Raw genomic sequence first — 15,674 nt, 5'->3', positions numbered from 1 at the left:
AGCATGTGCGACTAAGAGATTCAGGGTTAGAGAAGGTAATTTGTTTTTTAGTTACCACAAATTAAAAAGAGGTTACATCTGGAGCTTTGCTTGTTTGAACCAGACACTTAATAAGAAGTGGCTGACCGAGAATACAATAGGACCAGGAGTATAAGTTTTATAAATTTGCTGGGCAACTTGATAACCGGCAATCCCCAATTTCAGGCACGTCAGGTGCATGCCCTTTAGGCGCAATCCACGATACCCTGGGCAGAAGAACAAAGAGGCATATTTAAGAGGCCCTAGCGCCACCGGAGCATCACACTTTTAATGGTGCTCAGGTGGTGCTAGGCCCTGCGCCGTATTTACAAGGTTTTTTGTGGCATAACGCCACCTTGTAAATACGGCCTCTTCACACGCAGCACTTTGCGTGGACGTAGTGTGTAATCGATGTTCCTGTGGGCTTGCCACAGCAACACCCATTGCATTTTGCTGCTGCCCCAGAATTATGAGATTTCCTAAACTTAAATGTTGAACATGGGATCTTTGGTTGGCAGTCAGTTTACCCCCTGTCCAAGCAAGGACCCTTACTCTAGTCAGGGTAAGTCACACACAATCCAAATTATCCTGTGCACACCCTCTGGTACCTAGGCACTGAGCAGTCAGGTTTAACTTAAAAGGCAATGTGTAAAGTATTTGTGCAATAAATCATACACTAACACCATATAGCACCACAAAAATAACACACACAGTGTTTGGAAAAATATATAATATTTATCTGATAAGAAGCAGGCCAAAACGATTAAAATGCAATAAGTATATGTTGAGATATCACTGAAAAGTGATATAAAGTGTCTTAAGTCTTTGCAAAACAAATAAATGTTTTTTAAAAACAATAAAGGTCTCTTGCAAGCACAAAGTACCTGGTTCACGTTCAAAATCTCCGCAAGGGACCGCAGAGAAGGCGATGCGTGGAAAACGGGGAAGTATGTGTCGGTTTCGCCCCTTCGCACACCGACTTGCGTTGTTATTTTCCACCCAGGGGAAGACTTTGTTTCATTTTCTGGCGCAAGGACTTGGTTCCTCTTCGGGTTCGCAGGGTTTTCTGGCGCCCCGTGTAAGGTGCGTGGAATCTTGGGCTTGCGGACTGAAGCCACGAGGGCTGTGTTGATCCAGTGGGCGTTGCATGGAAACTTCTCCCGCACGGCAGGCGCTGCATCGATTTCCCTCTAGAAGTCGGGCTGAGTCATCCCAGGTTGGCTGTGCATCAATGCGGTGGCCCGTGAGTTGAAGTTCCAGTCGCATAGCAGGCGCTATGTCGATCTTCTCCTTGCAAAGTCACGCTGTGTCATTACGGTTCAGCGTGTGGTGAATTTCTCACCGCGGGGCAGGCTGTGCATTGTTTTTAGCAGGCTGTGCATCAAATTTTCACTGCACAAGGAGTCCAGTTGCAGGAGTGAAGCCTTTTTGGTCCTGAGACTTCAGGCAACAGGAGGCAAGTTCCATCCAAGCCCATGGAGAGCACTTCTCAGCACAGCCAGAGAGCAGCAGGGCAGCAGGGCAACAGCAAGGCAGCAGTCCCAGTGAGTCTTTTGGGCAGCCAGGCAGTTCCTCTTGGCAGGTCTGGTTCAGGGATTCTTCACCCGCAGGTTTCTTGTCCAGAAGTGTCCGTGTCTACCCCAAGAAATGTCTAAAGTCTGTGGTTTTGGGTCCTCTTCTTACACCCATTTTGGCCTTTGAAGTAGGCTTACTTCAAAGGAAAAGTCTCACCTGTTTGTAAAATCCTGCCTTGCCCAGGCAAGGCCTCAGACACACGCCAGGGGTATGGAGTCTGCATTGTAGGAGGGCAAGCACAGCCCTTTCAGGTGCGAGTGACTACTTCTCCCCTTCCTAGCACAGATGGCTCATCAGAATATGCAGATTACACCCCAGCCCCCTGTGTGTCACTGTCTCGAGAAAGGAGCAAACAGTCCAACTGTAAATCTAACCAGACAGGTAATCCACAGACAGGCAGAGTCAGAAAAATGGTTCAAGCAAGACAATGCCCACTTACTAAAAGTGGCATTTTCAAACACACAATCTTAAAACCAACTTTACTAAAAGATGTATTTTTAAATTGTGAATTCAGAGGTCCCAAACTCACTTCACATGTCTATCTTCTCCTAAAGGGAATCTATGTTTTAATCATGTTTAAAGGCAGCCCCCAGGTTAACCTATGAGAGAGATAGGCCTTGCAACAGTGAAAACTGAATTTGGCAGTATTTCACTGTCAGGACATATAAAACACATTAGTATATGTCCTACTTTAACCATACACTGCACCCTGCCCATGGGACTACCTAGGGCCCACCTTAGGGGAGTTTTACATGTAGGAAAAGGGAAGAATTAAGGCCTGGCAAGTGGCTACACTTGCCAAGTCAAATTTACAGTTTAAAACTGCACACACAGATACCGCAGTGTCAGGTCTGAGACATGATTACAGGGCTACTTATGTGGGCGGCACAACCAGTGCTGCAGTCCCACTAGTAGCATTTGATTTACAGACCCTGGGCACCCCTAGTGCACTTTACTAGGGACTTACTAGTAAATCAAATTTACACAGAGAGCCTATGAACTTTAGCACTGGTTAGCAGTGGTATAATGCTCAAAGTTCAAAAGCCAACAAAAAAAGGTCAGGAATAGTAGGAGGAAGGAGGCAAAAGGTTTGGGGATGACCCTGCAAAAAGGGCCTCGTCCAACATTGAGGCAGCGCCAAAATCTAATGTCACCCCAGGGGTGGTGTTAGCATGACGCAACGAGGCAAAATACTTTTATTTCTCCTCGTTTTTTGCTCTTCCTATGTGTGCTGCAGAAGAGCAAACCGTCATTTAAGATTGTTTTTGTGTAGGAAGGTGTCCCTTCAAAGCACAAAAACTATCTCCCCCTCAAATCAGCCATCCTTGCACCATGCGATGAGTGGCTGTGTTGGCGCTCGGCAGCAAATTTAGTGCCGGTGCAAGGGAAAACAAAGGGTTGTGCCATAGTCTATTAAATAAGGCGCATCCCTGCCTTGTGAAAATGACGGAGTGCTGCTCTGCCAATTTTAGCGCACCATCGCACTCTGTCATTTTCTTTTAAATCTGGATCAAAATATGCTCCTCTGCCGCAGGAGCCAAGTTACAGGCTGGCCACATGTCAGAGGCCTGATCTTTTTCCCTCTTGCTGCTAGGTACCTTCAGGGGCAAGCTACCCAGGCAGAACCTCACGGATAAACGCCTGGCAAGGGGTGTTGTAATGCTGTCCACAAATATATCAAATTCTGGACTTATTTTCAAATTAAAAAACTGTTTAGTTAACTTTCCATAAGTGCCCCTCATGGCTTGATGGTCGTACATGTAAACTGAGTTTGTTGATTTCAGAAGGGCAATCTCTGATTTGCAGATATTCCCCGGTTCCTCCCACAATTTGAGTAGGCCTAGCTTTTTGAACCAGCTATAAACAAAACACTGCCAATGAACCTTCAAGGCACTGCCCATTTTCCTTAGATCCCCTAGGGAGTCCCTGTATTCTAGTAACTCAGGGGTTGACCAGATGCAAATCCAGAATGCTAATGGTTTCAGCTGTGCCACATCCAAAATACGTTTTGTACCTAAATCAAGGAAAAGTTGGATAAGAGGCATGCTAGTCGGAACCATGATTAATGATCTTACAAAGTTATTCTCAGCTATAGCCAGCTTCTTGGTATCAGTATAATCCCAAACTTAGGCTCCAAAGAGTGCTGCACGTTTAGCTTTAACATTGTAAGCCTCAAGGACTGGTGAAATTACTTTTGTGCTGTTGAAGTATGGCATTAGCTCTATGGACTGTTATGAGGTATATTTTATTATTAATGGGTTCCCATTTGAACTTATCAGACAATTGGACTCCTTGGTAGTCAGAACAGAAAACCCTTTCAAGGGGTTCATTGAAACCCTTTTAAAGGGTTTTCTTACAATTCCGCTTCTAGTTATACCTTTCCTAAATACCATATATTCATAGAAATAAAAAAACGTATCAATTAGGTTTTGAAGACCTGCAAGGAATTTTGAAATAAGAAGCAACTTGTCTGCAAAAACGGAGTATGAGAATTTTGTTCTCTGTTTAGAAAAGGGGAATCGTTTGTGCACCAGTGCCAGTGCTATCAGTGCCTCACATCACATCATTAGTATACAGGGCGAACAGGGCAGGGGTGAGGACACACCCTTGACAAACCCTATGGAAAATGGAGATGAGAGTAGTCAATTCACCTGTGCTACCCCATCGGACCAGGGCATAGTTTTTGCTGCATGATCTAGCAAAGAGACTAACCAGGCTTCTGGGGGCCCCCATTCCTATGAGCACCTTCCAGGTATTCTTGCAGGGGACAAGATCAAATGCAGTCCATAAGTCAATAAAGGCCATATACAATCTCTGGTTGCTGAGCAGTGCGTATTTCCAATTTATAAAAGCAAACGTAAACCCTTGATCAGAGGTGCTTATTTTGGCTCGACTGAAGGTTACCTAACTAGCCCATATCTGTGGTTCGGATTTGTAAAACTCACCCGGTATTCGGTCTGGCCCAGGAGCTTTTGCTGATTTGAGATTATTAATAGCAGAGAGGGTGTCCAGTCTAAAAAATATTGGGGGTCATTCTGACTCACGCGGGCGGCGGCGGTTATTTTGACTTTCACGCTGGGCTGGCGGGCGACCGCCAAAAGGCCGCCCACCCGCCCAGCGGGAAAGCCCCAGCAACGATGAAGCCGGCTCCGAATGGAGCCGGCGGAGTTGCTGGTGTGCGACGGGTGCAGTTGCACCCGTCGCGATTTTCAGTGTCTGCTTTGCAGACACTGAAAATCTTAATGGGGCCCTGTTAGGGGGCCCCTGCAGTGCACATGCCAGTGGCATGGGCACTGCAGGGGCCCCCAGGGGCCCCACGATGCCCGTTCCCGCCATCCTGTTTCTGGCGGTGAAAACCGCCAGAAACAGGATGGCGGGAAGGGGGTCGGAATCCCCATGGCGTGGAGGATTCCCTGGGGCAGGTGAAAACCGGCGGGAAACCGCCGGTTTCCCTTTTCTGACCGCGGCTTTACCGCCGCGGTCAGAATGGCCCCTGAAGCACCGCCAGCCTGTTGGCGGTGCTTCCGCGGTCGTTGGCCCTGGCGGTCCATGACCGCCAGGGTCAGAATGACCCCCATTGTCTCTATACTCTTGAAAAGTGCTAGATTCAATGCAGCTTCCGTTTGGCCTCAGGATTCCCTAGAGGTGGGTTGAGCATTAGGAGTTTCATGGGCGTACAGTGCAGAGAAGTGGCCTAACCACTTCTCGGGCTCAATATGATAACGGTAGGTATACATGCTATTTGGGCTCCCATGTGAAATTATGTGCTTTCATTTATTTTAACAGCCTGCAGCAGATCCTGTCTGTTCTTTCCCTCCCAATCGTCACTTTTCACTCTGCATTAAACCATTTGGGGTATCTTATATGGATTGGCTGGGTATATGTGTTTTTTGTTCGTAGAAAATTCACTGCAGTTTGCTAAAGAGGCATTCGTGAATATCCAGGATTGTGACTGCAGAGACAGAAGTTTCCTCGTAATCAGAGAGGCAAAATTTAAATCACTCGTAGATCTCTGCCTTCAGCTTGCGGTTTGACATTACTAGAGGCCAGCAGACTCTCCTATAGTTGTTGGCTAAACTGGGCTCTGGGGCCAAAGTATGGGAAGTGGCTAAGTCTCTTTTGAGGGAGTCCCCTCTTTTATGTAACCACTGGGTTATAATTACTATCAATACAAGTAAAACCTTTATATCTTTAAGCAATGGTCAAAGCCACACACCAAGAAAACAGTCAATAACATTTGAACAAGAACCCCTTTTGAATGTAACTGATCTTTTCTGATTGAAGCAAGCTCACACATTTAATGCTCTAATTCCACAACCCACCACTATAGATGCAAGTTCAAAGGCTGTACTGGAAAAGTGGAATTGGGTTTACCAAATAAGCAGGCTATTTCCCGTTGCTCATCTTCTTGCTCAAATAAGGCATTGAGCCACAACTACCATTTTTGCTTGTGACTGATACCTTTCAATGTATTCATCCAGTATAGCCAGAATGGTTGATTTGTTACAAACTGGTACTGATCTGGCATAAACGTTAAATAGTGCTATAAACAGTCCAGAGGGAAATTTCAGCAGAAGCCCCATAAAGTCAGGAGAATCTATTGGTAGTGCTGTATGTGAGCATGTAATATTGTTTTTTGCCATTTATAAACATTTTCTATCCATCTCTCATGGAAAAACAAACATCATGCTTCCCTATGAAGTAAGACCATTAAGAGTCGATAGGTCTGGGAATAATCCCAGCTGGGTTCCAAGATATCATGGTCAAATCCTCCTGCTGATCGAATATCTGATGTGGTTCCCAAGCTTCAACCCGTTTCTCAGCAATTATCACTTTGGTGCAAATAGGATTAGAAGGCTTTTCAACCTTTAATACCTCCAGGCTTCCAGACTCTTTATCAACATCAGGGAACTGTCAGTCATTTCCCCCCAAGCCAGATAAGCAAGAGAAGCAGTTACAGAAGGGCAGTGGTGTCAAAAGAGACAGTGGAGTGGGGAGGCCAACCCCATGACTAAATAAAGTTGCTTCCATAGAATATTGTGGAGGGTTAAAACAACCCCAAGGGGAGTGCTTGGATCGCAATACTGTTATGTAATATGGGGTTCATCCACTGCAGAAGGGATTTCACCATGCCTGGGTTTCTGAAGTTGACCACAATGCAGTCTCCTTGTCTGGTTTTTATGGAAGGACTGCGCCATTATCTGCGAGCCATTATGCTATCATCCGCTAGGTCTGTTGACCAATATCAGATCTTCCTGCACCAGTGGGCTGCTTTAAACATTATACTATCCTCATCCTCTGGGGTGCCTGCAGCCAGCAGGGGAACACATTCTAGAAGATGACATAGGGTGTGCATTCTGGAGGGAGATGGAAATGCTTAGATCGGCATGTGTGAAAAATCCTTCTTCCAAGTGTGGTGGCTAGAGTCAGTATGTGAGACGACGGGCTTCCCCGTGGTTTCAAGTATATTAACCAGGTGCGTAATCATAGTGAGTGGATCTTTGGGAAGAAGGATGTTAGTCTGTAGGCAACTGGTGATGACTCCATTTTCTGTTGCGGGTTGGGCTGTTGATCTTACACAACTCAGCATCAATGGATGCACGCAGTTGTAGATAGGCTCCAGTTTACTCAGCATGAGCTCAATAAGGCTATTACACACTTCACTAATGGACTCCAAAAGTAGATCCCTACGACCAGCATCTAAAATACCCTCTTCAGAAGGGCCTGCAATGTGCTGCTAGATGGCCGATCATTCCATGGGAGCCCTAGCAGTCTCACTACTGGGCTTCAACTGTATCCAAAGGCTACTTGCCTCCATTGCCTGCTCTATGCTTAAAAAGGATCCAGGAAGAATACTGTCACCCTCTGCTGAGCCGTGACAGGTCACAGTAGTGCTGTTAACAGTGTTTGGCAATAAAGTTGACTCCGAAGGCAAGCAGGGTGAAGCCTAAGGAGGAGTAGACAATGGTGGAGGGGGTGAGTGGAGCAACAGATGATGCTCTGCCAGTTTGATTTCTTTGTCAAGTACACTGATGGCTCTCTGCAAAAAACCCTCAATGGTTGCAGCAGAAGTGGGGATGGAATTTAAACCACCTACCTGGGGTTTCTGTTTCCCCATTAGGCCTGCACCGGTGGACAGACAGCAAGAATAGAAAATTCAGATGTCACAGTACCTGTCTCACGCCAGAAGAAAGAGACGTGGCCCAGGACATCCTCTTTCAGGCTCTGACGGATACAAGTCGAGCCAGCCCTTAGCCATGTCCCAAATGGATCCTGCATTGCAGGTAGGCCATGGGCGGTCTCGCCCCCTGTCGGGCTGATGCGGTGCCTCCAGGTGCAAAGGGTTGTAGCTGTTGCAGTCCTGCTTCCATGGGGGCTGGGAGTGTCCGTGGGTGTCTGTCCCCCTTCTTAAAGCAGATACTGTCCCACACTGTGGGAAGGCCATATTACGTTTTCAGCACAGCATGATGGTAGCGGGCAGCCCCATCCCTTTTCAGGCTGATGTGGTGCCTCCAGGTGTAATGGATTGTGGCTGTTGCATTCCCACTCGAGGGGAGGTGTAAGGAAGTGGTCTGGTCCCCCTCCTTACAGCTAATACTGTTCCATGCTGTAGGAAGGCTGTAGCATGATTTGAGCGAGATGGCAGTGGGCGGCCCTGCCCCTTTTTGGCCTGATGTGGTGCCTCCAGGTACAATGGGTTGTGGCTGTTGCAGTCCTGCTTCCAGGGGTTCTGGGAGTGTTCGTCAGGGTCTGGCTCCCCTCCTTACAGCAGATATTGTACTCAGATGTTATATTTCCCTGTTTAGCACCACTATCTCAGGCCTGGTGGCCCTAACCATGCAAAATATCCAACTGCTCCCTACATCTCAGGGCTTTTGTATTTTGTTTCTCTAAAGCAAAGTGTGGGGCGATGGCACTGCCATTGGGAACTGCCCATTCGACCCTGAAAAGTACTTTCATGTTCAAAACAACTGAGAGAGGAGGCTATGTCATGGGTCCAATTTAGTTCCCTGTCTGGGTACAGACAATAGCTTAGCTTTTAGCTAGTGATCCTGCTAGCCTTTTTACCTAGTCCCCTTTGACCTATTTAACATGCTCTGTTTTATTTAATTTTATAATGTATTTCCTTTTAGCACTGCTTGCAGATGCGTACACTTTAAAGAAATATTTTCATTTTCCTAATCAGTGTCATTCTTAGAAAGCGTCATTATCAGAGATGTGCGTGGGTTGTTTTACATGGACAAGAACGACATGCAAACATGTCAGGTATTTGTTATGTAATAGCCAACACAAAGTTGTGCACACAATCTGATGTTTAGGTACATACTTGTGTCAGGATTCCTGCACAAACAATAATGTTTGCCCTATAAAAACACCTCACAAGACCAAGGTAGTTAGAGGTGGATCCACCAGGATACACCACTTGGACTACATGTTGCTTTGCAGCAATCTCAGCCTTGTGTCTCTATGATTCCTGATCCAGAGACTAAAAGGACAGTCTCATCCCAAGGTAACAGGGTTAAGGGTTTTTTTCATGGTCACTTTACTGGCAAATCAGACTTATCATACACAGCTCTTGCTTTAGGGTAGGGTTTAGGCCTTGTTACTAGGAATTGCATATTTCATGTTATTGCAATATGTTGGGGTTTTTCATATTTACCACTTTTATCCTCACCAATCTGCTTCTGGTATTTCTCATTGTCATACTCATTGCAGCACATGCATTTTATCATAGATTGCAGTCTTTTCAATAAATATATTCATTGCCTGTGTGTGTGTTAGAGACTTGTTTGTAACAAGAGAAAAGTGGGAACATTGATTACACCACAACTTCCCTGAGAGGTTCCCAGAGTTCATGCACTAAGCTGTCAGAAATCACCTTTACTACTTAGGGTTTGGGTGAGGTACTGCTAGAAAGCCGGGAGGTTTGGGCCAACAGCTTCTAACTGGCATAGGAGTGACAAGTCACCTACGAACAAACGGTTTCCGACCCTAATCCAGCAGTCTCACTGAGAGGCGCGAATCATACACAACTGCTACAACCCTGGCAATGTTCACATTCAGGCTGGATATGAACAAAGAGATGTACCAAAATGGGATGAACATATTTAACAACGCTTGATTACAAATGTTCACACTGAGAGACAGTCCTTTCAAATAGGGTAGGTATCTTGTTTAGCCCTCGGAGAACTGATTTTAGGATTTAACAGCAACTGTGCCCTGCATTCAGATCAGGTTCCCTATTACACATACACTTTCTCTGTATGTGCCATGGAGCACCTTCAAAGAGGTGCGCCAAGTGCAAACAGAGAAAATGTCCCCTATTACATTGAATGAGCTGCTCCCTGCGAGTAGCAAAACCTGATGTACAACAGTGTCTCACACACTGTTTGCGGTTCCCAAATGGGTCACAAGGGACCTCCCCCATTAATTTTCATGATGCATGTCCCAAATTGTGACCCATTTGGGAATGGCTGCACTCACAGGGATGGTGGCCCTCTGGGGTCAGCAGACCACCATGTCTGTGACTGCTTTTTAAATAAAGCAGTTTGTTTTGTAATGCATCCTGTTTTCCTAAAAGGAAAACAGGATGCATCACAAAAAAAATGAAAAGTTTCCTATTCATTTATTCAGAGTAGGCAGTGGTATGTGGGACCACTGACTGTGCTGAAAAAATGTTGGTGTCCCTATTCACAATTTGAAATTGGTGGTAAGTGTGATTGATTTGCTACCATATTCACTGCCTCAAAGCAATCATACACACCACTGCGACTCGCTATTAGGAAGGGACACTCATGGCATGCCCCTTCTTAATAGTGACTTGCAAACCCATTTTGCAATTTGGTAAATAGATTACTGAATTACAAAATTGTGTTAGTATGTTGGAAAATACTTTTTTTCTGGTCGCAAATGGGCCATTTGTGACGAAGAAATAGATAGGTACATATGGCCCCAAAAGTCAATTGACTCTTCTTACCACCTAAAGCCAAAATGGACCTGTAATCTCATTTGTTTTAAAATGTTAGGTGACCTTATTAATGTATTTTACTCCTTTCATTCCTAGTTAATTGAATGAGAACTGTACACTTTCAGGACATATGGTCCTGTAAGGTACAAACAAGGTTAAGGAAAATATTATCCCTGCATTAAGCAGATGGTATCTATTGTTGGAGCATACACACTTTTATGAGTAAGTGTGGGCTAAGTTACAAAGCTTCACGACTTGCTATTCTGCATGATCTTGTTTTAACAGTGCATAGTTACACAATAACCATAGTTAAAACAACAGCAAGGAATGCTAAGGAAATGGGGCACTAGTTGCAATCAAAAACATTCACCCTTTCCTTAGGTCTTAGAGCCTGTCATTTCAGGCACAAAAATTGAATTAGACCCATCAACCATCTTGCAGAAATTTCTCACCCCTGGCCAGAGTGACAATGTAGTATTTCTAGGTCTGTCCTGGGCCAGTTGGAAACTTTCATGCCAGCCATTTTACACACTTGCCATTCAACCTTGCTCCTTGCAAACTTTAGCCACCCAATCCAGCCCCTGCAGGACTTCCTAAGTCAGAATGTCTGTAAGCAGGATGTAACAGAACAGGAAATTGTGATGACAAATGAGTCACATGAGTAATGCCTGTCAGTGAAAACTAGGACAGTTTTAGGTGAATTTTTGTTCTTTTCACCAACTGCACCTGCAGACTGTATTTCACCAACTCCTCTGTTGATAAAGTGAAAATAAACAATAACACAGAGCAGCACAACTAAAGAGCCAAAGCAAGTGGAAAAATATTTTAAATTGCAACTCCATAGTGGTAATGACATCCTGAAATTGACACATGGCTATCAAATTTAAACAGGTTGTAGTATGTATTAAAGAATGTTGGAGTGTAAATTCTTGTAATGTTTTTAGTGACCCAGGGTCAACCGAAGGTGACAATTATGTCTCATGATTGACATCTTAACATAGAAAGCTGTAATGAAACACATTTTAAAAGTGCTTATGTTTTCATTTGTTTGTGGTCACAATTGTGCCTTCCTTACTAAACAGTATGTTAGTAAATTATAAATAATGTTAAAGTATATTTTAAACTCTAGACTAACTGTTAGTATCAAAACTAATTTCATGCTTTAAAGTTTAATGTGCGATTTAAGAGTCTAAAGGTATGTGCAGAACAAAGTAATTGCACTTCTCTGCTACACCTACAAAAATATACTGACAAAACCCATAAAGTAAAATGTACTGCTCGTACTAATGAACTATCAATATAAATACGTTTTAAATTGATTTTCCTTGTGTTAGCACTCCTTAGGCCTGCAGAACTCATACTTGCAGTCACATAAAAGTAATGAATCATTGTTCTTTCTAATGTGAGTTTTTCTTTAGGTTCTGTTCACATGAGAAGCTTTGCAAGTAGCAATAGATTCATTGTTTAATTGCACAAAGACTTCTAGTTTAGTGACCTTGGAAGGAACAACCAGGCCTGTGTACTTAACGTGAAATAAAATGTAGCTAGCAGTATATGGACTCACACAGAACTGAGACGATCTCATGGTAAAACCTGGGAACTAAACAAACTGTTGCGGAGGAATATAAAGGTTTCTAACTGTTTGTAGTCACACCAAAAGAGGAGATGATCTAATGCAATATCTGGGAAATTAACAGACTGTTGTAACCTGAAGTTTGCCTAATGCTTTGATTGGATGATGCGCTTTTCTGTGACATGATGCCACTAAACCAATGAATCAAATTTGATTTACATGTTTTATATTAGGGATAGACGTTGAAAGTTTAGCGCAGTCTATCTGCATATCTTCAGAGCCCTTGACACCAGATTCTCTCTCTGCACCTTTGATGATAACATTCCTGATTGGACTTTGATGCTAATCTAGATGCTTTGCTGATGAAAAGCAATTGCATGCTGTCCCTTGACGAATTGTATCTCTCTCAGCTGATTGCTACTGCCCCTTGACATGTCACTTTTTATGGAATAGAATCTATCACTCACTCTTTTTATTTTTTCAACTAGTTTTCTGGAGTCCAAGACATATTTTTCTCAAATTATTTTTTGTCTTGTTTGTATTTTTGAATGTGTCCGTTTGTCCCCTCATATGCATGTTCTACTTTGATTAGCTCTAGAGACAACCTATGTCCAGCCCTAAATCTCTACTCTTTAATTGAACTTGACACATGTTTATACAATCTGACCTGAGATATGTTTCTTTATCCCAGATAATTTCATTAATGATATGCTTGATTCTTCTTGAATGCCTAACTGTGTTAATGTTAGTTTGGTTGAACTTGTTTCGTGGCTTTGGCAGCCTATGGTGATAATGCATATTAACAATCTGATTTTCTGCATTGTCTTTATGACACTATGGGGCAGATTTATACTTTTTGACGCAAACCTGCGTTAGCTCAGGTTTGCGTCAAACTGTATAGCTCCAGTCCATGGCGCCAGCCGGGCTCCATATTAATGGAATGGTGCAGCCGGGGAGGCATAGGAGGAACCAGGGCTTGTGCGCCAAATTATGGCGCTACACTGTTTAGAGGCAAAAAATTGCCTCTAAGCAGTGTAGCACAGTTTTCTGGCGCACGACCCCCATGGACATTGCTCCTGTTATAGTAAAGACAGGAGCCATGCCCACCACCCCATTGGCTATGCCCAGGGGATGAATGTTCCCATGGCATGGCCATTGGGGCCAGCACTGTGCAGGGGGCCACATGTCAGGGCCCCCGAGCAGTGTTGGGAAAAAAATTAAAATACTCACCCAGACTTACCTGGGATGGGTCCCCCATCCTTAGGTGACCTCCTGGTGTGGGTGGGGGTGTCCATGGGACCAGGGAAGGACACCTGTGGGCAATTTCCATGGTCTCCGAGCATGGAGATCTGCCTACAGGTCCCCTTACGTCTGCCCAGACCCAGGCATTAAATACATCTCCCCGTGCTGGATTTTAGCACGGGGGATAAATATGACACTAAGGCCACATCGTCCGTTTCTGGACGGGAACCTGTACCTTACATCTCATTGACACAAGGTAGGTTTTCCCCTCCAAAAAATGATGTAAACTCCATAACTTTGGCGCTGGACTTGTCTAGCGCCAAACTATAAATATGGAGTTAGGTTTGCACTGAATTAGGGTAGAAAAAATGACGCTAATTCAGCGCAAACTGAGTATAAATATGGGCCTAAGGGCCTCGTTACGAGGCTGGTGGTCTTAAGACCGCCAACTTTGTGGTGGCGGTCAGGACCACTGCTTCTGTGGCGGTCTGACCTCCAAATTAAGACCCTTGTAGTCAGGCCACCGGAGTTCGCCGTGGTGATGGCAGGTGGAGGCGATCATCTGCCAGGGCAGTGCTGCCCTGTGGATTATGACCTCATTCACTGTAGCCTTTTCATGACTGTTTCACCACCATGAAAAGGCTGGTGGAGAACAGGTACAGGGGGCCACAGGGGGGCCCCTGCACTGCCCATGCACTTGTCTTTGGAAGTGCAGAGCCCCCTCCTGCCCAGCACCCTCACAATGTTCACTGTCAGCTATTCATACAGTGAGCATTGCGAGGGTGCTGGTGCACCCTGCACTGGCAGCATGGCTGCTTGCTCTATTACGAGCCAGAGTCAATGCTGTTGCCTGTTTCCCACTAGGTTGGAAATCTCGGTTTCCAACGGTCAGCCTAGCGGGAAACTCCTAATAGGTCTGGTGGGGTGGTCTCCACTGTGGTGGTGACCACCCTGTCAGGAGTTTGGCGGACAGGATTTTCCATCCGACAAACTAAAAATGAGGCTCTAATTTTGTGGTTGTAAAATAAATCTTTGATCTTTATTCCTGATTGGAGTTTTCCTTTTGTGGCAACTTTGTTCATGGTGTCTAAATTGGTGGGGTGGTATTGATGTAAATTTGTGTATGGTTTACCACACTCTTTCTGGGTCAAAAGATCTGTTGATCTCAGTGAAGCATTCAATTCTTTCAAAGGATGAAAATGCACTTACAAGAACAATTAGAAATAGTTTGAAAACATTAAAGTCTCTGAAAAGCATGTGAGAATCTTACATCGAGGATGTTGATATCAGCATTGCTGAAGTCAATGTTCATCAGCCTGGGGAGGGAAATGCCGTTTCCTAGCACCGCTAGAGGACACAAGCAGAGATTTCAGTACAGTGTTACAAAACAAAAGAAACCAGGATATTTTTAATTTAGGTGTTTTATAAATACCTTTCCCCACCACCAAAATCCAATTTATGTTTAGACATTGGAATCGTCTCTCATCTTTCTTAAATCAAAGTGATACTTCATTAAGAAACTCAACCAATAGTTGGGAATAAGAACTTTGGGGGTCATTACAACTTTGGCGGGCGGCAAGTGCCGCCCGCCAAGTTGTAACTGCCGGGCGGCCGCCAAGGCAGCGCACTCACGCGGTGCCCATTTTGACATCCCCGCTGGGCCGGCGGGCGGAAACCGAGTTTCCGCCCGCCGGCCCTAGTGGGGATGTGGGCCGCAACATGGAGCCGGCTCCAAATGGAGCTGGCGGTGTGGCGGCCGTGTGATGGGTGCAGTTGCACCCGTCGCGCTTTTCACTGTCTGCATAGCAGACAGTGAAAAGCCACATGGGGCCCTGTCAGGGGGCCCCTGCACTGCCCATGCCAGTGGCATGGGCAGTGCAGGGGCCCCCGACTCCCCGTACCGCCATCCTTTTCCTGGCGGTTCAAACTGCCAGGAAAAGGATGGCGGTCGGGGTCTCGTAATCCCCTGGGCAGCGCTGCAAGCAGCGCTGCCCTGGCGGATTACTACCGCCGGGGCCATTGTGGTGGAAAACCGCCAGCCCCGGCGGTGCGACCGCAGCGCTTCCACCATGGTCGTAATCCGCCAGGAAGCACCGCCAGCATGTTGCCGGTACTTCCGTCATTTTAGCCCTGGCGGTCTTGTACCGCCAGGGTCAAAATGACCCCCTATGTGCCTGATGTAGAAAAACTGGATTCTCATAAAGTGGTCACAAATTGTGCACCAAACCTGTGTGAATCTAATTAGATTTTGTATTCCGACCTATATACTAATAGGCTGGTACTCAAAATTACCATTTG

The 15,674-nt window shown here is 45.3% G+C and overlaps 1 protein-coding gene across 1 annotated transcript in view; it reads right to left on the bottom strand.

Moving 5' to 3' along the window:
- Positions 1 to 15,674, bottom strand: part of LOC138247246 (BPI fold-containing family B member 4-like) — a 92,745-nt gene that overhangs the window by 1,993 nt on the left and 75,078 nt on the right. Inside the window, exon 15 of the mRNA XM_069201975.1 lies at positions 14,647 to 14,723. Within this exon, the coding sequence (XP_069058076.1) occupies positions 14,647 to 14,723 (77 nt within the window). The remainder of the gene's footprint in view (positions 1 to 14,646; positions 14,724 to 15,674) is intronic.

This window comes from Pleurodeles waltl, chromosome 7 (genome assembly GCF_031143425.1).
Source record: "Pleurodeles waltl isolate 20211129_DDA chromosome 7, aPleWal1.hap1.20221129, whole genome shotgun sequence".
Taxonomy (NCBI): Eukaryota; Metazoa; Chordata; class Amphibia; order Caudata; family Salamandridae; genus Pleurodeles; species Pleurodeles waltl.
Note: the sequence above shows the minus strand (reverse complement) of the source record. Positions and strands in the feature narration are given on the sequence as shown.